The sequence below is a fragment of the Felis catus genome, chromosome C1, assembly GCF_018350175.1.
Source record: "Felis catus isolate Fca126 chromosome C1, F.catus_Fca126_mat1.0, whole genome shotgun sequence".
Lineage (NCBI taxonomy): Eukaryota > Metazoa > Chordata > Mammalia > Carnivora > Felidae > Felis > Felis catus.
The window spans coordinates 190,768,195-190,794,922 of NC_058375.1; the positions used below are offsets into that span (position 1 = coordinate 190,768,195).

The following is a 26,728-nucleotide window of genomic DNA, read 5'->3' on the forward strand; positions in this document are numbered from 1 at the left end:
AATAAGTATTATTGCCTAATATTTAAAATATTAGATATCTTTTAAATATTGAAAGTATTTAAAAATATTTTTTAAGTGTTTCAGCTCAGTTGAAGTGGTTCTCAAAGTGTGGTCTCAGATCAGCAGGATAGCATTACCTCGGAATTTCTTACATGCGCAAATTCTCAGATGCCTTTCAGACCTGAGGAATCAGAAACTCTAGGGTTGGAGCTAAAGGTATAGTTTAGGGAGCTTGACTGGCCCAGTTGATAGAGCATGTGACTCTTGATCTCAGGGTTGTGAGTTCAAGCCCCACATTGGGTGTGGAGCCTACTTAAAATTTTAAAAAATTTAAAAAAATAAAATAAAGATTTATTTTGACAAGCCCTCCAGATAGTGCTGATGCTTACTCAAGTTTGAGAATCATTGGAACAGTGGTTTTGTTATAAGGAACATAAAGGCCTGTAGGATAACTTAATAGCTATAACTGACTAGCTGTCATGACCAAATTTTCAACTTTATGTTTCCATTCTGCAAACAATTTTTTTGCTCTAAGAAAAATAATTCTGTGAAAATTTTAAGACCAATTGAGTTGTGTCTGTTTGGTCATGTGCCCCTCATTTTGGCAAAAGGCCAGTGCTGAGCACAATCCAGTTACTCAACTCAATTACACCTGATTCATTTAGGCAAACTCAATTGTACTTGACTTTTTCAGGCCCAACTCGATTGTGCTTTTAAATTTCCACACTCAATTTGATTGTGCTCAAAATTTGTTACGTGCCACCTTGTAACTTGTAGATTTAGACACATACCAAAGAGAGGTACTTCTAGGGCAGTTTAGAAGATTGGGTTATTGGTCTTTGTTTGCAGTTACACCTCTGTCCCTTCTCTCCTCTATCTCCAGGATGGATGCTAATAGGGTAAGATATGCTCCATTGGCTCCTTACATGGACCATATTCTACCACCCCCCATCCTGCTATGCTTGAACTCATGGCAAAGATTTCAGAGCACTTAAGAAAGTGATCCTCATTTACTGTCACAAAGCAACTATGTTTAGCTGTTCCAATCTATCTTAAAAATGGGGAAAATGAGGCACAGAGACATTGCCCCTACCAAAATTTACACTGTTTGTCAAAGTCAAAACTTTTAAGATTTCTACCTCATTGAACTGTGCATCACACCTTCTGTCAGTTAATGCTGTGTACTAAGTGATTAGGTCCTTAATGTTTGCCAATTTTTTTTAATGTGTTCAGTAGCCCACAAGGCTGAGGGAATTGTAGTCCTTCGCTACTCCCTGGGAGGTACTTACACCTGAAAGAATTTTACTGAACCCTTGTCAGCAAAATCTAGTCTTGATAAAACTGATGATGATAAAAGCTCTGTTTCAGCATTACTAGAACGCATGGAGGCGGTGCGGCCATTTTGCCTGGTTGTATGGCCTCCACGTGTCAGAATGAAAACATTTAATGACTTTTATCACAAGACTGGTTTTGTTGGAGATTGGAAGGTAGTGAAAGAAGAAGTGTCCTATGCTGAAAAGAAGCTCGTGACACTTCGAAAGACTGGGGCCTAATTGCATTCTCCTGCAGTGTTAAGGATGAAGAGCCATGAGATTCGGCTATACTCTCATGGCACAAAACATGTGTCTTTTTTTTTTTTTTTAATTTTTTTTTCAACGTTTATTTATTTTTGGGACAGAGAGAGACAGAGCACGAATGGGGGAGGGGCAGAGAGAGAGGGAGCCACAGAATCGGAAACAGGCTCCAGGCTCTGAGCCATCAGCCCAGAGCCCGACGCGGGGCTCGAACTCCCGGACCGCGAGATCGTGACCTGGCTGAAGTCGGACGCTTAACCGACTGCGCCACCCAGGCGCCCCACAAAACATGTGTCTTATGAGTGACCACTGTGGCCATGATTAGGCTTCTGGAGTTTAGAAAAAAAAAGAAGAGTTTTCTAAACATAAATGTTTAAACAGCTCAGAAGCATTAATATTGTAACCAGCCACAGATTATATCCTTCTTATTATCCAGTTAGCCAAATGTTTCCAATAATTCATGCCAGCTGTTGATATGGAGCAGCTGGATAAGAAGGTGGTTACAAAACTCGGGGGATGACCTTGATTTGCTTAATTACCTCTATGCCTGTGATCAGTACGTTTGTTAAGGTACATTTGGTGTAAGATAAGGAAATGCATTCATTTTGTAAAGGATATTTAAAGATTAAGGAAAAGAAAGTACAGCCTTAATTGATCGTGGTTAACTTTTCCAGCTGTTATCAAAGTAAATACCGAACATGTGAAACTGCCACTATAGTCCATTTCGTTTTGAAAGTGTATTTGGAGGTTTGAACGTGTTTTCATCTGCCTGTTTTTCAGGAAAATGTGTGATCTTTATCATTAAAGAAAGAATATCAGCTTAAGATTGCTACTTCTCCCCTCCCCCCTTCCTAAGGGGGCTGATAAAACAGAGATAGACACTTAAATCACAATCTGTTGCCACTTACCTCTTCCCATGCCCCGTCCCCAAAGATTCTCTGGGCGATGACTTTTAAATATGTTCTCATTATTTTTAATGAGTGTGCAGAACATATGACGCATAATGCACGAATAGATAGGTGCCCTTTTACTGAACTTGTCAGATATAATAAAACGTTGAAGAAGTTAAGATGCATTTTTTCTTTAAGATATTATAATTATTTAAATTAAGATGCCTAAGTACAAATCACATACTGTTAGGCTCCTGTTGCTGCCTAAATGAAGCCCCACAACAGCCCCAATGCTGTCTCTAAAAAGAATGTTTAATCACAAACATTAAAAAGACAAAAGGACATTTAATATTGTTATGTCTCTTTAAGTTTACCCTTCTTTAAATCTGCCCCGATGACAGGATATTCAATTATAAACGAGTTCAATTATGTTTCCTGGACACTTATTGAGTTATATGAAGGACTTTTATCACCTAGTCTTTCCGTAATTAATTCTTTACATTTCTTAGAGACTTAGAACCGCGGAAGGATTGTTTAACAGCTGGAAATGTTGTAATTTTTTTTTACATTTCCTCATTCTCTACTTTTCCTTCCTCTCTTCTTTCTTCTGACCTATCATGCTGCCTTTTGGAAGCAAGTAACACTCAATGTGGTATCTCTCTATTACAGAATATATTTAATTTTTTTAAGTTTATTTATTTATTTTTAGAGACAGAGAGAGAGAGACTGGCGGGCAAGGGTAGAGAGAGAGGAGAGAGAGAGAATCCCAAGCAGGCTCCACATTGCCAACACAGTACTCGATGCAGGGCTTGAACTCAAGAACCACAAGATCATGACTTGAGCTGAAACCAAGAGTCAGATGTTTAACCAACTGAGCCACCCAGGTGCCCCTATTACAGGATGTATCTATTTCTATGTTACATTTCTACATTTAAATGCCAGGTGGTGATGAAGATGGAAGTAATACTAGTAGAATGGAGAAAAATATCCCCAAAAGCAATAAAGCCTCCCCTTGATAGTCGTTATTGCATGTATATTGGAGTCTCTGGCTTCTGGTTTATGGAACTGTTGGCTTTAGCACCCTGCAGGGAAGTTACAGACTTTCAGCTTAACTTGAAAGGGCTCACCTTCTCCCTCCTCTCCTTCCCAGAAGCTACATATTTCATCCATAGACCCTTGACTTCCCACTGGGGGGGAAAAACACACAGAAACAAACAAGCATAAAAACTAAAAATGGCAAAACACAAAAACACCCAACCAAAATATCTTACCCATTACTTGCTGGCACTCCATCTCCCTGAGGCCAAATGTTTCTCTTCTATGATACTCATAAAGAGATCTGTGTTCAGAAGAATTGTCTTCTCGGACGTCTGTTTCCCTCCATTTCTGGGTCCATATTGATGATAAAAGGACTCGGTTGTTCAACAAATACTGAACACCTACTATTCCTAGTTTAGCTGATCAAATATTTATTAAATGTGTATTGGTGCTGTGTCACACTGGGTATTTTAAAATATGCTAAGATGCGATCCCTGAACTCCAAGAACTTATAGACAATGCTGAGTGTCATTAAAGAAACAAGAATATGGCATACTGCCTTTCATCTCTGGGGCAGGCTAATGGGAGGAAAATAGTTGCACACATTTTTTTTTTCTTTGGTTGTGCAAATTTAAGGAATAAGCCAAGAGGTTAATAGTGAACCAGAAGTTATATAAAAGGAAGAAACCAAGAAGGACTTTAAAATTATTTTAAAAATTCGTTTATGAGATGGGATTCTATTTGGGCCAGGGATTGATTCAAAGAAACAAGGATAGTAGAAAGGCCAGGGATGTGAAGGAACATGAGCCAATAGCAGGAAGGAAAACTGAAGAAAAGGAAGGAGTAGAGGAAAGGAACATTTTGCCTATAGTGATAATATTGTTGGCTACTTATGCTATCCTGTGAGCAAAATTTGCATGTCTATAACAAGACTATTTCTAGGGATAATATGGAAATCTGTCAGATTTCAGATCTATTTCATGCCCTCTTTTATAAAATCTGTGTTCGTAAGTTCTCTGCTTATAAGTGCTGCGTTTGGATTTATTCCTGCAGCTTGGATTCAACTGGAGCATCTTCTAGGTGGGAAGATTCAAGATGGTCTCCTCTACATGGCTGTCCGTTGGTTCTGGCTGTTGGGTGGGGCACCTTAGTTCTAGTTAATGTCTTCTCATCCTCCAGAAAGCTAGTCCAGCTTACTTACATGGCATTCTTGGGACAGTAAAAACAAAGATGCAGGGGCTATGACTAGCCTTGCAGCTTGCAGAGTATCACTTGTGCCTCATCCTCTTTGTCAAAGCAAGTCACAAAGCCCATTAGGATTCAGAGGTTGGGTGGTTAGAATCCATGCTTGGCTGGAAAGAACAGCAAAGTCACACTTCAAGGAGGCATAACTCACTGGCCCAAAATTGTTCTAGTCTCTCACATTAAGTTAGGAAAGCTCAAGAGAACACTGTTCTATAGCAGAAAGAATATTCTTTGGGGATATAAGATTCACACTATTGACCTAGGACTGCTGCTCTAGATGTTCAAGTTTAGAAAAGTCATTTAACTGCTCAGGTCTTATCTTTCTGAATTCCATTCACAAAGAAATTCTTGAGTTCTTTCTTGATGTAAATACAGTGTGAGAGAAGCAAAAGTGGATAAGGTGTGCCCCTTTCCCTACTTTGTTGTTCAACTTTCTTTAGCCATGACACTCTTGCTAAATATAAACTCTTGTCCCCCTTCCTGTTACTTTTCTCCCCAGGTGAGAAAGAAGCTTTTTCCTTCCTCTTCCCATCCCATGTAGATTTCCTTTCTACAGTAGACACCCACAACCTGGACTGGGGACTTGGAAATAAGAGTTGGATTATGGAGATAGTGATAAACTAATAAATGCTAAAATTATCAAAATTTAAAAATCTACAGTAAACAGGAAAATGTCCTTATCTAATACAAGGAGATTGAACTAATTGGTCTCTTAGGCCTCTTCCTACTGCAAAATACTATTCTCTGAATTTCTACGCATCAAATTTTGGCATGACTGTCAATACAGATAGTGCCTTGAATTATGAATGATCTCTCTATATATGAATGGGCCACGGGAGTCTGCCTCTCAGCGTTTGTTTGTTCTACAGTTCAGAATGCCTTGGGAGCATTTGACCTAAAGAGTGACTTCTCTTAAGTAAATGTAGAATAACATATTGCCAGCAGATATCTCCCTCATGGCCACCTTTTCGACCTTCTGCCACTATGGTGCTTGTTGCTATAGTAGTTAATACACAAAGATGTAGTACTTCCTCCAATCTACTCCTGATGGCCACCATTGCTGTGGATACCATGAAAGCCTTCACTCTTGTAGTTGGCTCAAAAGGAGATGTGTTCCTTCTTTCCAAACATGAAAATTTAGGTGTATTTTCCCATAAGACATTTTTAAATACAGCTTATCCAATAGAATATGAATTATCATGTAGTGTTATGTTTTGGCGATACTGTGGAGTGAGTGAACCCTGTTGCTAATTGAAACCTAGGCACAATTTACCAGTATTCCTTTTGACAGAGAGAAATATAAAGTTTAAGTTGTAAGAAGCAAGTTTACAAACTTAAATACAAACTTAAAAATCTAAATACAACCTTAAAAAATAGAGCCAGTTTTTTTAAATAAAAATGGCCTTGTCTGTACCTACAGTCATAGTCTATTTAAAGCTTATTTCCATTACACATAAAGAGAAGTGAATGAATTAGAACCACTGTTCAGTAAGGTTTTGACCATCCTTAATTTAGCAAAAAATCTCAGGGTTCTGAATTCTTCAATTTGAAAAATAGGTCTCTGTCAACACTAGCAACTTGTTGACGACTTGGCAGATATTTTCAGTGTAATTATTAACGCAAGCCACCTCAATTCCTCTTTGGTACTAGACAGGTTGTAAATAAATTATATAAATAAATATTAATGCAATTATGAACTTGATAATTTTATGTGCTATGTAGGCATGCAAGGAAATTAAAGATGAAGGCTGCTGAACTTGTTCATGTCGGAGGATATATATATATATATATAACAGTGACTTATTCTGCATATCATGAAGAGATAGAAATATACTAGATCGAGCCTTGTCTTCAGCTACATAACTGAGTACGTCGTAAAAATATATATATGTGATTTTTCACGGTGGTTAAGTTAGTGACACGTCACTATAATTTGTGTGCTTCCAAAATAGAAACCAAATCACGTGGGTCCTGACTGGAAAGAAAGTAAAGGCAAATAGCTACAAACAGGCTAGTGGCTTACTTTTCTAAAAGCCCAGCCTTCGCTGTCAGATAGTAGTTCAGAGGTTCCTCTTTAACCTGTAGGGTTTCTTACAGAAAAGAATAACAATAGCATGTAAATGTCTCACTTCCTTCACAACCCTTTGAAAATGTAACCCGAGGATTGCGTTGCCTCTCACCCCTCAGCTCTCAGTAGCTCCCAAGGGAGTTGGCATGTCTTATCAGACTGGAGCAGCGAGGCAAGGGCAGCCAGCACATTGAGAGGCCAGGGCAGCGTGATGGTCAAGGCCATTGGGCAGGTAGTGAAAGGCCTCTTGCTGTGTTAAACAAATGTGGTTTCCTTCCTGACTTCCGCAGGAGCTAATTTTGTTTTTCACTTCTCTTCTGGCATAAGAACAATAAGGACTCATAAGGCCATTCTGCCTGTGAGGAGATGTGCATTAGATTATCATAAATCCACAGATAAAAAGTACAGTGGTCAATGAGACCAGGCATTCCTGGATGAAATAAAAGGTTTAATTGAAAGTACTGTCCCAGGGGAAACATGATTGAGCATGATATTGAGTAGACATTAATTACCTCAGACCAGAGAGTGAGGAAAGTAAAAGGGAGACCAATCCATTTAAAGTTCCCAAATCTGTTTTTCTTTAAGAGAATGGGGGGGGGGGGGAGGATTATTCTAGTAGAATGCTAGGAGGGAAAAAGTGAACTTTTGCTCATACCCAATGTTCTTAGAACAGTATTAACATTTTTTAGGAAGTTGCAGCTGAATTTTCTCTTAATACAGGTATTTTTGTTAGAAGTCAGAGATCAAGACAGCACAAAGTGCATTGGTAGGCTGAATAATGGTTAAAATTGATAATAACCTGTTCTGTTGTTATAAGATGTTAGTAAATACATTGCACTTGCTCATAAATCTAGAATTTGTTCTTATTCTTTAATTACATTTCTCAGCCTGTTTTTTTTTTAGTAGGTTGGGTTTTCATTCTACAGGGTAACAGAAGAAATACGTTGAAGAGGCATCTGAACATACGGTCCCCATTATATACTAGACGGCTTGCTTTATGTCACTAAAATATGGCTGCCTTTATAAATCATGCATGTTTGTTTAGCCAATGCCCTACTTTTGATGTGGCTAAAATAATGGGATGAACTCTACATCCACAGAGAAAAAGCCTAGGACCAAGGACTGCCGTAACAAGGAAATAATTGGTCAGGTGTCTCTTCTAGCAGTCATTAACAGATTTGAATTATGGCTTTCATTCTTCTCACAGGTCAAATAGCATATAAAAAGTATTCTGGATTATTCATGACTAGGGTGCAATGGATTTGAAAGGCAGAGATGAGGAGGTATCAGATGCATTAAGAGTGTTTCATTTGGTGTTTGTACATAATGCTGCCAAATTTAGTAAAAAAAAAAAAAAAACCGTCAAAGCAACTTTTGGTGTATCTGCTTTTCGGCTTTATTTAGAGTAAGTGAAGTCACTCAGTAAGTGAATTTAACCTTCTCAACCAATTGTTCAGGAGTTGAGAGAGACACAGTTTTAGTTTTAACGTGAAAAAGTGCTTTTATAGGGTTAATTTGAACAGAGTAGTTGCCAAGTAGCACCAGCTGTCATAATAAAGTAGAAGTGACTGACAGATTTACTCCACCCCGTATCAAAACTCAAGAGCGGATATGGTGATCAGATGAGCCAAAATAAATGTGAGTTCTTAGAAGCATTTGTGAGCTATTTTCTTGCATAGCTCAGCCCTTCATAGGCATCAGTGTGCAAAAAGGTCATGATTAAGCTTAGCATTATAGAAAACTGAGGAAAAGGAATCTGTTGCTGTACATATCCGGAATGCACTACCGAATAGTCCAAAATTCCATTGGATGATGGTGGTAATGGTGACAGCAGGCTTAAGTATTGGAACTTCATTAGTAGTTTTTAAAAATATTTTGTAGTATTAATGAACCATGGCCCATATTGAACTATAATCGCAGAATTAACTGATCCAGCACTTATCAGCAATGCCCGTTAAATAATACTTACCATGCACTGTTCTCGGGCATGTACTGGGATAGGTGCTAGTGATGGAAATATGAATGGGATGGCCCTTGTTGTGCTTGAGGCCCTTAAAGATTTATATAATAATTTAAAAAAACATGATATAATGTTATTATTATGTGTAGAGTCCTAAGGAGACCTAGATGAGGGCACAGGCACAAAGAGCAGGTGACACTTGAGATGTGCTTTGATGGGTTAATAGGAGTTTGCCAGTAGGTGTCAAAGTGGGAGGAGATGAAAGAATGAGTTTTAGGTACAGAGAAACACATCCAAAGAAGAGACATTTAATTGTTGTAACATTTAATTAATTAAATTAATTAATTTTGTGGCAGAGAAGTATCAACAAAATAACTTATGAAGTCACCCTGTTACAAATATTTTTTGTACGTATGCATTGTACCGGATACTAAACTGGGTTCAGAGTTGAATTAAATAGAATTCCTGCCTTTGATGAGATCACAACAGTAGAGCAGAGTTAAGACAAACATGCCGGGAAATAATTGTAAGAATAGAAAAAGTGATGAGAATCACAACAACGGGAAAAAGAAAGTAAAGTGGAGTTCAGAGGAGGGCAAATTGTTTTCTCACTGATAAAATCAGGGAAGGAATAGTTGGTTTATATGCTGAGACACAAAGGGGGTTTGGAGATATTAAGTAAAGAGTCTTTTATTCCATTATATCTTCACTGTAAAATTTCTTTTGCAGAAAATAATTTCTGCATTACACACACACACACATACATATAAAATAAATATTTTTTCTTATGCTTGATTTCATTATCATAAAAATTGTAGGCCTGTACTATAAGGAAAATGCTTGACTAAGAAGATTCATTCACTCACTGTACTTAGATGAGCCTTCCTTTTTCATGTATCAGCAAGTAAAAATGGGGCTGTGATGGATTAATTAAAAAAAAATTCCTTAGGCATGAGCTGAAGTGAAATCGTCCTTGTTTAGTCTTTGAAGCATACTTGACTTTGTTGGAAAATGAAGATCCATTAGTTCAGGGAAGAAAGAAGTCCTGCTCAACTTACAGCTAGGGAAATACTGATTGGAAGTGTGCTGAACTTTTAAACTTCTTGTAATTACACACTGATTTTACAGGAATTAAGGCCATAGAGATTGCTCCCTTACCCTTGTCCCGCTTTCACATATATATAAAAACAGTAATGCAGAGGATCATTTGGAAGATGAATACTGGAAAAGAATAATGTAAAGTGAAGGGCAATATTCAGCAGCCTAAGCCATTTATTTAGGATGCTGGGGCCACCTGAACAGTCCCTTTTAAGAACCTGGCAGGAACAATGCATGGAGGTGGGAGGTGGACTCTTCCCAGATCTAGGCTACCTACGTCCTCTACCTGGGCAAATCTCACAGACACAGAAGCCACTCTGAAGTTCAGTCTCTAGAATGGTGTCTTAGTCCATTTGGGCTTCTAGAACAATACCACAGGTCTGGTGCCTTATGCACAAGGGAAACTTATTTCTCAGAGTTCTAGAGGCTGGATGCCCAAGATCAGGGTGCCAGCATGATCAGGTGAGGGATGTCTTGTGGATCACAGACTTCCTGCTGTGTCTTTATATGGTGAACATGTCTAGGGAGCTCTTTGGGGTCTCTTTTATAAAGTTAATTCCACTCATGAGGGTTCCACCCCCATGACACAATTGCCTCCCAAAAGCCCTACCTCTATATATCATCACTTTGGGGATTAGAATTTCAACATATGAATTTGGGAGGAACACCAACATTCAGATGATAACAGGTGAATACAGAAAATGTGATACCAAAGGAAAGGAAAGATATGACTAAAAGAAAATCTATGATATATCATTAACCCTTGGCATCTCTCATCACTCAGTTGGGACAGGGGATTATTGATCTCAATTTACTTCCAAATAGTAACCTTATATACCCATCTTCTTGTCGTGGTCTCATTAGATGTGTATGGATAGTTCTTTTTTAACTGTAGCCTGTGGACTTGGCCATGTGAATTCATTTGGCCAATGAGACGTTAGCAGATGTTTTGTGAGCAAAAGTTTAATGGTGCTTTCATAGTTGCATTCCTGTCTTTCAACATGTGAGAAACATGTTTCAGATATCCAGTGGTCTAAGGAAGATGCTAGATACAAGGAGCAGACATGTACCTGCTCCACACTTTGAAGGCAAACCTACTTGAGCCCAGCCTAGATCATCCAAACCCCAGGCAACCTGCAGATATGTGAGCTAGAAATAAATGCCTTATTGCTCATATCCCAGTTTGGTTACGATTTGTTATGCAACGCTTTTGTGCCAGCGACCGACTGATACACATTTCCCCATTAATCATCTCTGGGTAGGTTTCTTCTTTCCCCAATTTGCTTGTAGTAGTGGGGATAGGGAAAATATATCTGCATTTTAATCTTGATGGATTTTCATACTCTACAGGACATAAATGACTTCTTGTTTTAAAATCACCTTTATCTGAAAATTAATTTTAATAGAGCAATTAATATAAAATGCAAATTACATGTCTTCATCTACATATATAAAGGGCATATTATATATGGTAAGAACATTCTCATTACAATAGTAAACATGTACTATGAATTTAAAATGGTTGCTACCCACTGAGATTTCTCAATCTCTACTTGGAATTTAGGATTATTTATCATTAATAGTGTTCTAAAGGGGATTGGTTTCTAGCTGGAGTCTCATTAGGTGCAACTCAAACATCGTAGAAAATGATAGGGTTAAAATGGTTATATTTTCATCATTTGTTTTTAAATCTTAACCAACAAACAGATTACCCCCTCCTCCAGACCCCACAAAAATACCACTTTCTTGAGGCTATGATAGTATTGCTACTACATGGTAGCATCTTTTAATAAACAGGACTCTCTGCACCTCAAAGTTCTGGGCCTCCAAGTGAAAGAACATTTATTGGGTCTTGTAGAGAAAATGTAGGTAACACATCCATAATCTGTGCCTTTAGAATTCTTGATTGGGAAGAAAGCTGTATTATCTTTACTAAGAGTCACTATGTCCTGAATAATGACACATATACTCAGAATGGTGGGTGTTAGACATTTTTATAATTTTACTCTAGTGGCTTGAGATCTTATTCTGTGACCATAACACTTCCTAAAATCCCAGCGAAAACAACCTGTAATCCATTGTCTTTAAACCGACTGCAGAAATTTCCCAATCCAAAAGTAAAAACCAAAAATAAAAATAAATTAATGTCTCATAAGGAAACTAAATGTCATTTTTCCCCCGTTAGGGAATAAGGGCTCTAGAATATGCTCCTTGTTCTAGATCTTTGGCATGAGTCTATACTTTCCTTCTATGCTACTTTGTTGTTGTTGATGCTGATTCGGGCATACAACATGTACACAGAAGTGTGACACAAAAGCAATGGAACTGGAAAGCTTAACCATGAGGTTGGGAAGTATTTCTAGGGCGTTGTTCATGACCTACAAGATTTCTCTTTCTCGAGCCTTCTCTGTTCTCTGCTCCATTTCTTTCAAGCTTGACCTTCCCTGCTTCTCTAAAGCAGCATGTCTTTAAGTGTATGGTAGGGAATACTTTTCCTCTAATATATACTTCATGCAAAGATGTGTTCCACGATGGAGTGAATTAGGGAATATGTATTAACCTCTTAAAAGCAGTGAGAAGTCCTAAAAATAAACCTTTTCCCTAGAAATTTTAGTAATAGAAACTATCAGGGTATTTTTCCTCACCTGCAATCACTGTGACCCTGTGTATTAGACCTTGCATTGATCCAACTCTTAGAAGGAGCCAGTTTGACTGGTTTAGTGGTTTCTGAAACCTTCCCTAATTGGCGTGGCCTTGAGCAAGACCCACTCAACAAGCATTAGCCCACTGCGTATGGACTGACTGTCTCGGAGCCAAAGGGCACCCACCACCTATTCAGTGAGTCGTCACCTGAGCAATGGACAGGCTGTGAGTGAAGCAGGCATCATAACCGGTGTGGTCTTTTTTATTTATGTTTAGCTTTTGTCTGGATAGCTGTGTTGTCTTTTCAAGCCAGTAATGCAGGTAGCTTAGCACGCAGAGTATTTGTGATGGCAAAGATAGGGGAAGTATTTCGCTTAGGAATCCAGCTTTTTGAATGGGTCTGCTCCTCTAAGAACTAGGCCCACTATGCTTCCTGTTTAGATTTTTAAATTTATAAAATATTTAAATAATTTATATACTAAATATATATTTAGTATATATATTAAATATTCATTATATAAATATTCATATAGTATATATATATATATTTTAACAATCACGTTGCTTGTTCTTGAATCTTATACTCATATAAAAGCATGTACTCTTGTGTTTTAACCAGTGAATTACTGCCTGTAAAAGGTTTAAGACATTTTAATCAGGTTCACTTCTAACAGGGAAGAATAAACACAAAACAAGAAAGACCTATTGCTTCTCCATATTAACAAAGCAGGTTCTAGTTTTATAAAAACTCCATGCTGTCTGAATTGTAAAATATTCATTTACACTACTCTTCCTGATACAAAATGTATTCATTTCTTGGTCTTTATCAGAAAAGTGAAAAAGAATTGGCAGTGTTACTAAACTGTTGAATACGCTGATCTTTCAAGTAATACTCTAAGTAGGAGGGAACAAAGGATTGCTCTAGGAATCTTAACTTTGACTTGCTTTACTTTTGTTAGTTTTAATCTCTGACTTTGTATTACATCAATGCACCTTTATAGTGAGCAGACAATAAAGAATGGCCATTTTTTGGGCATTTGTTTCCTGGTATTAGATTAATCCTTTACTTAAAGAAAATTGTTTTTTGTTGTTATTGTTGTTGTTTTATAAGTGCAGTCAGAAATGAGCTTTTGTGTTCAGTAGTTTCCTTCTTCATCCTTTCCAGGAAATGGATATCAAAAAACAGGAAAAAAGTGTCTCAATGACAAATATTTTATAGGATTTTCTTTATTCAGGTCTTTGGTTAAAAAGTATTTAAAAATGGATGAATATTTACTTAAGGAAACCACGTAAGGACATATAGTTAAAATATAGATTATTGAGCTACCTGTAATGAGCCTGCATTTAAAAAGTTTCCTCCATTGGGGTGCCTGGGTGGCTCAGTCAGTTGAGCACCTGCCTCTTGATTTCGGCTCAGGTCATGATCTCACGGTTCATGGGTTTGAGCCCCGTCTTGGGCTCTGCGCTGACAGTGCAAAACCTGCTTGGGATTCTCTCTCTACTCGTCCTTCAAAATGAATAAAATGAATTAAAACATTTTTTAATTAAAAAAAAAGTTTCCTCCATTGGTTGGGTTGCTTGTCAAAAACTTAGTATAGTAGAGTATAATTCCGAAGATTATTTAATGTCTACTTGTAAATAACCAAGAGTTCTGCTGATTTCATGTATACATTAGCAACAGTTGGAGGGAAAGTCCTTTACCATTGATTGAAATGATCATCCTTGGATTACCATTTACCTTTGCATGTGCCTGCCCATCTCTTGCCATCTTTTCTCTTACTCTCTGAAAAGTACAATCTAAAATAGAATGCCTCTCAGCTATTGGTAGGAGTCTCTCATCCCTACTCTAGGGTGATACATTCTGAATTTTATATAATCCAATTGGCCAAAAACCTGTCATGCTTGTAATAGCTATCCATACTTTTTCAGAAAATTTTAAAAATTCACAAAATTACGTGTTTTGCAGGTATCTTATCCTTTCACTGTTGTGAAAATTTATTTCGCTATAGGAAAAGTTTTGTCACCTTAAATGCCTTAGAATTTACTTAGGCAAAAGTTAACAGTGCTTAAGCTTACTATAAAACATCCTCGCAGAGTTGTTAGGTATGGCTTTTGCTTTATATAAGAAAAAATTATTCATTTTCTTCCTTTGAAGGCCTTTTGTTTGAGTTTTGGTACTTGACAAAATGATTGCATGTGAATCATAACTCTTGCATAAAGTAAGCTGCTCACAACACAAACTAATTACACATTTGGGAGGCGAGGCAAAGACATCCAGAGCTTGCTTGTGCTGAGTCGAGAGCACGGCATTTAATGAAATGAGGGCCATACAAGGTTCAGCATGGATGCTTTCAGGTCTGACCTGGGCTTCTGAGAAATTGAACACTGGCCCTGCAGTCTGGTGGATTCCCCTGGGGCTCTGGAAGGCTGTTTTATTACCACTTGCACACATGGATCAAGTGCTGCTTTGCAGTACAAGAACATTTGTGATTCCAGAGATGGCCCTATTTGGGATACTCTTAAGCTAATAATACAGACGCCTTGCAACTCATCTGTCTTCCTGCCTCGCTTTCCTCTTCTCACACCAAGTAATTACTTTTGATATTTGTTTGATAAACATGGTTAGTATATCTCCCAGTGTCCAACTATATAGATTCTTCTGCTTCTTTCCTATTTTTTTTAATTTTTTTAATCTTTATTCATTTTTGAGAGACTGAGCGGGGCAGGGGCAGAGAGAGGGAGACACAAAATCCAAAGCAGGCTCCAGGCTCCAGGCTCCGAGCTGTCAGCACAGAGCCCCACGCGGGAACCAAACCCACACATCACAAGATCACAACCTGAGAGCCAAAGTCGGACGCTTAACCCACTGAGCCACCCAGGCGCCCCCTTTCCTGTTCTTAAATCATACATTTCCTCTCCAGAAAGTACTGCGAACAAAACAGAGAGGTCCTCCCATATTGTTCAATAAACTTTTTGCCAGTTATATTCCAGCCGTTTCATATTAACAGTGTTGGTAGTACATAGTAGATACTTGATAAAAATTTGGTTGGATCACTGTGGTTTGCAGAGTGACTCTTCCCACTCAGGCCAGAATGGACCAATCTCATTTCTGTATTCCAGCTCTTACAGGTTATTGTTCATTGTGCTTGGGAGTAGAGATAGTATTACAGAGAACAAAGTGAAGGAATGGAAAACTAGGAAAAGGCATACCTGGGTGGGAGGGAGAAAGGGAGATATATATAATTAGGATGATAACAGAACAACAGCTATAAGAACTTGAAAAAGTTTGTGTAAAAGAGATCAAAGGATTAGTTAAGATTAGGGGTAGTTAGGATAAAACATTAAAACGGCTTATAAAAATTGAGAAAGATAAGACAGTTAACATTTTACTCACCATTTGGTTTTTGATTTAATTTATTTTTTTTTATTTAATAAAAATGTGTGTGTGTGTGTGTGTGTGTGTGTGTGTGTACACATACAATTTCAGTGTTTCCCAAATTGAAAACATGTTCTAGTATTGGATGATGAAACTAATGTAGACGATTGTGACCAAATTAAAAATAAGATAGCGTAGAAAATATTAAAACGCATTGTACTCTGCTTAAGTATCGTCTCATGAAACTTTTGTTTTTACGTGTGTGTGTGCGTAAATCTATGTGCTTGGATGGAAAGGCAAATAGAAAGATGGATGATGTAGTTTTGGGTACTGGATCACACTGGTTCCCAAACTTGATGAAATATACCATGAATATCACTTTTTGCAGTATTCGCTTAAAACAGTCACATGCTACAACTTAAAATTATGAATACTCCGATGTTGATCACAAATTGGTAGCAATGACACATCTTGGTGCCTTCACTGAGGATTTGATGCTGAAGCTGAGCTAGGTTATCATCTCTCCTCGAACAGGAAGTGTGGTATAAAGGGAAAAGGGAAATTGGGTTAGGTGACTTTTAAGGTTTCTTAAAACTGTGATACTTTGTGTTTTATAAAAAGCATTATTTTTATTGTAAATTATCTTTCATGTAAAAGCTAACTTGTATAAACATTTAAATTAATGAAATCTGCAATGGTAGGAATCAAATGTGATGCCAGCAATTTATATATTTGCATATATATGTATATAATCCCACAAATACATATTTACAGATACATACATACACACAGGCACATACTGTTGGACACACACATCTATATCTACCTTTGTCTATATATTAATCAATTCAACAAATAGTTATCCAGTGCCAGTTTTTGAGTATGGCACTGTTTTGTTTTGTTTTGTTTTTTTATGTTTACTTTCGAGAGAGAGAGAGAGAGAGAGAGAGACCCAAGTGTAAGTGGGGGAGGGGTAGAGAGAGAGGGAAACAGAATCCGAAATAGGCTCCAGGCTCTGAGTTGTCAGCACAGAGCCTGAGACGGAGCTTGAACTCACAAACCATGAGAACATGACCCGAGCCGAAGTCATGATGCTCAACCGACTGAGCCACCCAGGTGCCCCGAGTCTGGCACTGTTTGAAGCACTGGGAGTACACTGGTGGAAAAAGAATCAGAATAATATAAAAGTCCCTGCTTTCAAGAGACCCTATTAAAAACAAATAAGCAAGCAAGTATACAATATGCAATAAATACTGTGGAGAAAAAGCAGGATAGTGGACATGGGTCGGGTTATATTGAGAGAGAATTAAAGCAATTCGAAACTGAATGGTCAGGGAAGCCCTCACTGATAAAGTGACATTTGAACAGAGAATTGAAGGAAGTGAGAGAAGGAGGTCTGCAGGAGTCTAAGGAAGGGGTATTTAAAGCAGAGAGAAGAGGTGAGGCAAGGTCTTGGGGCAGAAGCACGAAGGTTGTAGTAAAGAAAAGAAGCAGGGCAATGCAGAAGACATAGGGCAAGTAGTAGGAGAGATGAGCAGAGAGAAGAGTCGGGGCACTTATGTAGGGTTTGTAGGACATTGGCATTTTCTCTGAATGAGGTGGGAAGTCACTAGAAGTGTTTGACTATTTATTTTCATGGAACCACTCTAGCTGCTGTGTTGAGAAATAGCCTGAAGAGGAGACTGGTGGAAGCAAGGAGGCAGAAAGGAGGCACTAGTGCAAGAGAGTGTCAGGTGAGAAGCAGTGCTGACCCAGATGCTAAGAGTGCTAGATTCTGGGTGTGTTTAAAGTAGAGCTGACAGGAGTTGCTGATGGGTGGGATGCAGAGTGTGAGATTAGAAGGAAGTCAGCGATGACATTGAGGTCTCTTGCTTGAATATCTGGAAGGATACAATTGCCGTTTACTTCTTCAGGAGGAACAGGTTTAAGGGATGATCTATTTGGACATGATAGTTTCAAGGTAGAAATCCTAGTAGAGTTACTTACTAGAGAATTGGTTATGTGACTCTAGTTTAGGGGAGAGAGGTGCAGGTAGGAATTTGTGACCCCTGAGCGTGTAAATGATATTTTAACAAAATGAAATTAGGTGGGGGTAACTTCAAAAGTGAGGATGGGATGGGCGCCTGGGTGGCTCAGTCGGTTAAGTGACTTCGGCTCAGGTCATGATCTCGCGGTTTGAGCCCCACGTCCGGATCTGTGCTAACAGCTCAGAGCCTGGAGCCTGCTTCAGATTCTGTGTCTGCCTCTCTCTCTGCCCCTCGCCCACTTGTGCTCTGTCTCCCCTCTCTCTCAAAAATAAATTTAAAAAAGTGAGGATGGGAAAGAAAAGGTCAGATGATTGATTCCTAGGACACTAGTATTTATAGATTGGTGAGATGGGGAAGAATCGGCAAAGGGAATGGCAAGAGTATACCAGGAAGTGGCAGGTGAACTGTAAGAGAGTGATGTCCTAGGACCAAGAAAAGAAAGTATCTCAAAACGTAGGACTTCATCAATTTGGTCTAATGCTCCCGCAGATCTAGAGAGATAAAAGGTGATAGTTGACCATCAGATTTAGTAAATGAAAGTCATTGGTTATTCTAAGAGAGGTTATAAATATACTACACATGTGCATACATATACATATATAGAATACATATACACACCATATATTATATAGTTTTATAGGGTAATACATATTATATGTAGCATATGTAGTGTTAGAAAATGTGTGTGTATGTGTAAAAGAGTGTGTGTGTCATTATAGAGATGTGTTTGAATCTTTCTAGTTGCCCATGCAGTAATACAGCAAATGGTTCTTGTGCCTTCATGAATTCCTTTTAAAAGCATTTATCTTTTTATAATTATGGATAAATATTTAGAAAACAGAAAATTATAAAGAAAGAAACAGTAGTCCATATTGCAGTGCAGTAGATAACCGGGTTGTTGTTGTTGTTTTCTGTGCAGACATCTGCACATATGCAGATAGATGGGGTGGGGTTGTGGGGCAGGTAGGTAACAGATAGATGGGTAGGTGTCTGAGTATGTATACAGTGTATATGTTATAGAATTGAAATATACTGTACACATAAGCTATTATGCTTCACGTTATATTCTCACATGAGAAGTCTTTATGTTCATACTGTTTTATATAAGTCTATGATTTTCAATAAATGAAAAAGTACAAAACAGCATATATATAAGCATAACTAACCTAACAAACGCCACTTGATAAGCTAAATTTGTCTTCTGGGTTATATTAATAAAAGTCAGCATTTTGTATATGTACCAATAAATTCAGTATTTATTACTTTTCCTACTCTGTTAATCCCCCAAAGATCATATTTCTGCCTCCGAAAAATTAGCTGCCTTCTAACCAGAGACATAACTAAGTGCAGAATTCTATGACCAACTAAGTGGTCAGTCACGAACCTGTGAGTCTAAGACTTAGTCAGTTGTAGGGACTTTCACTGTCACTCCTTTCTGGTAGTTGAGAACATACCCACAGGCAACATTGCAGTTCCAAATACTTTCTGAACCCTACTTGCCTTAAACTTCACTATTCTTGGCAATTGTTAATTCAGGGCAGTGGTTTTCAACTGGAGGCGATTTTGAGCCCAGGAGACTTCTGGCAATGTCTGAAGGCATTCTGGGTTGTCGTAACTGGGGAAGGAGGTACTACTGGCATCTCGTGGGTAGTAGCCAAGGATTCTGCCGACTATCCTTTAATGCATAGGACAGTCCACAACAAAGCATTGTCAGACCCAAATATCAGACCCAGAAAGCTTTAGTTGTGGACCCTGAAAGACTGATCCTGGGAACATGCTAGAGCATGAGGTCTAGACATACACACTAGGGGCATGTAGGCATCCATCATGGGCCTGGATCTAGGAGCTCACGGACTTTGTATCTAGAGGCATGGCCTCTAGTAGCAAAGAATAAGAAATAATGAAAAGAAAAAAAAATGAATGAAATTCACAAGATTTCCTTTATTATGCCAGGCTTGCATCTGGATTTTTTGCCCCCCTCTGGATAATTGTAAGTAGAAAAAGCAAGGAATACTCCCAATACAGCATGAAACATAGAAAGCAAGAGAGGACCTTTTGGGCTTCTCCAGTGACTAAGGTCCTGCATTTGGGACATTTGTAAGGCCTTTATACCTCTTTTCATCCTTCTAAAAAATGTTGTCTGGCAAGATTTTAGCTTAACTTTTAGAGTTCCTAGTTGAACCAAGATTATTGGAGGAAGGCATTCAGCATATTGATTTTTTTTGTACATTAGGTAAAGGGACATTTATTTCTAATAGAGGAAATGGCTATGCTAACTACTGTAATGGCTTCCTTCACTATTGGGTGAATAGCAATAATAATTTGCTATTATGAGAGCCCACTAATTATGGCTTGAGCCTGATAAAGTGTAAAAAAGGTATAAAATATAACTATACTTGAGTAGAGGATGTAAAATTGCATGATGTCTTGCTGTCATTGTGAGAATCTGTCTTGGAATTTCTTGTGGCTAGGCCAAGTCATAGTGGTTCACAGAGGTTGAGACATAGCAGTTAAGAGTCTACACAGGAACCGTGCTGACTGGGCCTCACATAGCTTCCAACACTGTCAAGTCTGATGGACTGTAAGTACTTATCCCCTGTACGTTTCAGTCTTCTAATCTATAAAATGGGTATGATAGTAATCCTCATAGGGTTATTACGAAGAGTAAGTATACTACTATGTGTAAAGCACTTGGAACCATTGTTAGCTACCAGATTTTTTGTTGTTGTTATATTTCTGACTGTCGGGTATCAGGGACTTAAAAGGCAAATCTTGCTGTGTTGGTAGGAATGCAAATTGGTGCAGCCATTCTGCAAAACAGTGTGGAGGTTCCAAAAAAAGGTTAAAAACAGACCTACCCTATAATCCAGCAATGCACTACTAGGTGTTTATCCAAAGTATACAAAAATACTAATTCAAAGGGATACATGCACCCTCACGTTTATAGCAGCATTATCGATAATAGACAAACTATGGAAATAGCCCAAATGTCCATCTACTGATGAATGGATAAAGGAGATGTGGTGTATGTATATATATAATGGAATAACACTCAACCATCAAAAAGAGTGAAATCTTGCCATTTGCAATGATATGGATGAAGGTAGAGTGTATTGTGCTAAGTGAAATAAATCAGAGAAAGACAAAGGCCGTATGATTTCACTCATGTGTGGATTTTAAGAAAAGAACAAATGAGAAAAGGGAAAAAGAAAGAGAAGAACAAAGCAAGAAACAGACTCTTAACTATAGAGAGAAAACTGATGGTTACCAGAGAGGAAGTGGGTGTGGGGATCGGTTAATTAAATGATGGTGATTAAGAGGATACTTGTTGTGATGAGCACAGGGTAATATATGGAATTGTTGAATCACAGTACTGTACCCCTGGAGCTAATATAACACTGTATGTTAACCAACTGGAATTAAAATAAAAACTTAAAGAAAAATAACACACACATACAAAAATTAAAACATAGCCATAAATAATATAACTTGGTTTCTATTTTGTTTCTACCGTGTCTGTAATACATGAAAGATGTTAGTACAAGTATGAATGTCAATCTTAATTAAACACAGTTGCCAAAGAAATTGGATTTGATTACAGAATAAAATGGTTTGAAGGTATTACTCAAGCAAAATCTGCCCTTGCGTCACTTTGTCTCTAGGAGATAAAAAGCCATGGCTGGTGTGAGTGTAATGGTGTTTACAATTAATTGATCACAGCCAGTTACAGCTTTGGGGCACCTGGGTGGCTCAGTCAGTTGGGTGTTTGACTCTTGATTTCAGCTCAGGTCATGATCGCAGGGTCGTGGGATCGAGTCCCACCTTAGGCTCTGTACGGACTGTGGAACCTACTTGAGATTTTCTCTCTCCCTTTCTCTCTCTGCCCCTCCCCTCCTCATGCTGTCTTTCTCAAAAGCCATAAATAAACATATAAAAGAAAAAAAGTCAGAGAAGCTTTTAGTCTTTCCCTAAAATGGTGTTCACAAACTTCTAGGAAGAACACCTTTTCTTTAATTTATACTTTAGTTCAGTGGAACTTTATCAGACTGAAATTAACCAAACCCCAGAGAGACCTGGAAACATAAATGATTATCAAATGTTATGGATTCTAAATAGGAAATTCTGGAAAACAAAGATGAAGGCTAATAATTTATGTTCAGTATTTAGCTATGACATTCCCATGGGGGGGAAAAAAAAGGACAGCTAGTTTGAATCAAATAATGGGATTTGTTTCTCAGATAATAGTATGAGTTAAAAGAAATAACTTATAATAGGTTTATTAAATTAAGCAATAAGGTTTCATTTCTTTGAAATCATCTATTGTCAAAATTTTTGTAGCTAACTTCATTTACAGTGAAATTAAATTAAATGAAGAAACTTAAATTTCTTTTAAGTTAGACATGGGTTTTCTCCATTTTGGTAGGAGTTGAAAATACTGGGTCAGTGGATCTGGCTATGATCAGCCTCTTAATCCTGTTTTAATTATGGGTTCTTTGCTACTTCTGATTTTATAGTTGTTATTTGGTGACTGACATTCAGACATCCACAGCAATTTTTACAATATGCAGTTTTACATAAGGGTCCCTCAAAGTGACCCTAAGATGAGAGTTCCTAGACATAATTACAGACAGGAAGAACTACCGACCTAGAATGAGTTGAAAGGTTTCCAGGGCTATCTTATTTTCAAATTTTCCAGTTAAACACTGTGGCCCAATCTCACATTTCTGCCAGCTGGAGAGGGACGCAGGAGGGGCACCTGCAGAGGTTATCCTGTGGACAGCACTTTTCTGTTCTCACTCCTGTATATTTGAAAACATCAGGGGCCAAATATGATTAACCTTATGCTTCTCCCTGGATACTTGAACCCCAAGTGTGGCTGTTACAGCCATGTATCTGTACTTTTTGTTGTTGTTGTTTGCGAATAGTTGTGCTCGTGGCCAAGTGTCATTTGGCAAAGAGCACACAAATGTTTGTTGTGCATTATTGTTTTTGTTTGAGTTCAAAAACTGATTGCCACTGAGTTATACTACCCAAAGAAGCAAGCCTGAGGCATGAGTTGGACAAAGTGAAATGTAATTTAGTGATACTCATTATAAATCACATTTCCCTAACTTTAAGATAATATTTTTTCAGTGCTCTGTATCCAGTTGACAATCTTGATCAATAACACTGCTTCCATGTGAAAGATGTGTTTTAAATTATACAAGCCAAATATTGTCCTCAAATGTTAGCATATTTCTACACCAAGATCTGTTTCTTCATCTGCAAGATGAAGTTATTGGGATCACATGATCTCTGAGGTGTTTTCTGGTACTGAAGTTCCCGTACGTAATATCCAGCCTCTTTAATGAATATATTCTGCTGAATTTCCAAACACTTATGGGGCGTTTCAAGTGGCATGACTCCACCTCGCCCAAGGATCCTCTTAGTTGATGATCAGCAAATTTGACTCCCAAGAACCGTTTCTCAATCCCGAGGACGTGGTGGTGGTGGCCCGTTATAGAGAGAAAAGACCAGCCTGCTAGGGGTCCAGTCATCTTGTTGTGTCAGTGCGTGGCCATTTGTGTGTAAACACTAATCTGCTTTCTCCCCTTCACTCTTTCCATGTGCGCTTCAACAGAAAGGAGAGCCTGACTGCTACCCACTCTCCCTGGAAACAACTGAGCAACTCACCTTCGAGATCCCTCTGAATGATTCAGGTTCTGCTGGTCTTGGCGTGAGCTTGAAAGGGAACAAATCTCGAGAAACTGGAACAGACTTGGGGATTTTTATCAAATCCATCATCCACGGAGGTGCTGCTTTTAAGGTCGGTAGGAATGATGTTTGCACGTCCATGTAAAGGCACTTGAGATGTGGCTATTTGTTTGGGAACTGGATAGAGAGCGTGTCTGAAGACATGAGACCACGAGGCTCTCCTGCAGGTGCAGCAAGTGTATGTGTGAATAGATCTGGGCAACAACTGTCTGTTCATATTCTCTCTGGGGTTAGTTTTATATCCTGGACATCGTTCTCTAAAGCCATCGTGATTAATATTCTTTCTCCCATTTCTTTTATTACCATTAGGATTCCTCTGAATGTGTTACCTGACAGAGTTAGGTGACCTAAAATACACAATCATAAAAACAACACTAAAAACAAGTCAACAGGAAGGCAGCAAATAAAGAAATTGTTCTTGCAAGAAGGGAAGCTCAGTGGAACCTCAGCATGATTGTAGTATAAATTAAAGGGCATTGATCACATTATATACACTTGAAGATGGCCAGGGTGCCAGGAATGCATGTTGGCCTTTGAACTTGGAAAAGCTTCCAGATTTGCAGAAAAAAAAAAAAAGGAAAGGAAAGAACATGATCCTTCCTTTGCCCATTGGGGGAGCAGTGTGATCATTGCTATTAACATAGTGTAATAGTTAACTACATCGCCTGGGTTCAAACACAGCTTCATCATCATGTCCTCCAATTCGCACATCACTGCTAGCCATGTGGGAATGTGGGCAAGGAACGTGACCTGCAGGGCTCCCCTTTCTTCATCTCTGGAGCGGGACTATGGGCAATACCTAGTTCAGCGATTCTAAGGATTAGATTAACACACACTGTGATTGCAGGGGTGAAGTGGTTATTGAGTGGGGGAAACATGTTTGTGCTTATCACCAGCTGTCCTCCCCACCACCATCATCTCATACCATGCCATGAGGCTTCTTGAGTTTGAATCCTGCCCGGACTACTCTCACCCTCTGTCAATGTGGGCAAGCTACTTGTCTCAGTATGCCTCAGTGTCCTCATTTGTAAAAGGAGTAAAACTAATAGACCCTACCTCCTGGTGCTCTTAGAAGGACCAAGAGAGTTATTGTATGCATACTGCCTAGCACAGTGCCCATGATAAACTTTCAACAAATGTTAGCCATTTAAAAATTATCTTGATGTTAGTAACATGATCTTCCCTAAATAAAAGCCAAGAAGATCTATGCAAAGTTTCCAGGAGCATCTCTAGTCCTAGAATCCTGGCTTTGGTGAAGCATTTGTCTTTTCTTACTTCTCATCCCACTTTTGTTTCAGACCTAGACACTGAGCTAATGCTGTTTTCCTTGGGAAATAAATTCACTGTGGGTAGACAACTTTTTAATGTACTCTTTGGATCAGTAGGGGTTTTTTTTGCATAATAAATAATGACAGAATTTCAGTAACATACATCAATAAGTAACATACATCAACAACACACATCAATTTGTGCCCCTCATAGCTCTGCAGGACAGCTGGAGGGGCTTTGATTCAGATTCAGACTGGTACATCTCTGTCACAGGTCTGAGTGGGCTCCTCGTATTTCAGTTCTTGGGCCAGCAGGCTAGGGGGAGCATATTCTTCTAATGCTCTGAGGCGTCAGAGGGCCAGCAGCAAAGAGTGAAGCCTTTGAAATTCTGGGCACTGATCCGGCAGTTACTCCACTCACACACATACACACGATGTGCACACATGTGTCTCTGACCAAAGCAGTAATAGAGGTGAATCCAAGGTCAAGGGGTAGAGAAACACAGTCCACCCATGGTGAGGCTGTGGCAAAGACGTGAGTACAGAGAAAGGTGAAAAATTGGGGTCAGTCATTCAGTCTATCACACTCTCCAATCTGGCTCAGATATGCAGATCCAGGAGCAAAAGGAAAATAACGGTAATATTAACAACAGCAGCAGTTCCCATTCATTGTGCTTAGTGCTTAATATATGCTGGATACATATATTCTTCCTATTTACCCCGAGTTATTAGCATGCCATTCCATCATAGGGAAACTGCAGTGGTTAGTGGCTCTCCCATGGCCACATACCCAGGAATTGCTTAAACTAAGATTGGAACTCAGGCAGTCTGACTTCAGATCCTGTGCTACGTTACAGTGCAGTGAAGCCTCCTTCAGCTCTTCCATCCATATTCCTAGAGATCAAGGGCCATCGCCGTGGGGTTGTCTGGTGTCATGCTTGTCATCCTTAGCCAAGCCATCTAAACACGTGCTGTGTTTAAAGAATAAGTCTTGGTCATGTTTGTGGATACGAGATTGATATTCTTCTTCTTATACCTAATGACAGTTCTATTTGCAGAATCTATTCCAAGTAAAATTGGAACTGAAATGAATTTTTGGAAATTAAAAGCAAACATCTTAGCTCTTTTATGGGCAATAACTTAAGCTCAAGCAGATACTGGAGAGCAGGTTTAATATGTATATCCATGTTTGCGTAAGTGAGCATCTCCTTACCTAAGCAGTTTCTAACAGTCCTGTTTCTTGCAGAAAGATTTCACTTTCCATTTATGTAAATTTCTTTCCTGACACTGGTTTGCTGAGTCAGACAATCACACCACTAAAAACCACTGGACAGCATATTTATAGCTGATTTTAAACAGTAAGAGGCATCAATCATGAATTTAGCCTTATTGTGAATGTTTAGTATCCATTTGTCTTGTTTACTTTTTGCAGTGTAAAGGGTAGAGGACTAAGCTTTGCTCACAAGGCATCTGCTTAACCAGAAAAAGAGGGAGAAAGTATTTTCCTGTCTTCTTCTGCTCTTCCAATAATCCACTGTTATTCCTCAGAAAATTGCCACCTGTTCTGTGATTCAGGATTATGTCTTACAAAAATTGTTTTGAGACTTTGTTCCTGTCCCTGTTCAGAAGATACAAATGTAACAGACTGCAGTGTCCCTGGGGCAAAGGGGAGATAAGCATGGGGAACATCCACTTTAGCATCTGGCCCTAGGTTTTTACCTGAAATCAACAAAATAATCTTTCTGCCAGAGCACAATCTTTTTCTCCTGGCCCTTCATACCACTAAT

General features: G+C 38.6%; 1 protein-coding gene across 4 annotated transcripts in view; it reads left to right on the forward strand.

Moving 5' to 3' along the window:
- Nucleotides 1-26,728, forward strand: part of PARD3B (par-3 family cell polarity regulator beta) — a 1,015,202-nt gene that overhangs the window by 574,587 nt on the left and 413,887 nt on the right. For all 4 annotated transcript variants that reach the window (XM_011285494.3, XM_019838515.2, XM_019838513.2 and 1 more), the window contains one exon: nucleotides 23,540-23,725. In XM_011285494.3, the coding sequence (XP_011283796.1) occupies nucleotides 23,540-23,725 (186 nt within the window). The remainder of the gene's footprint in view (nucleotides 1-23,539; nucleotides 23,726-26,728) is intronic.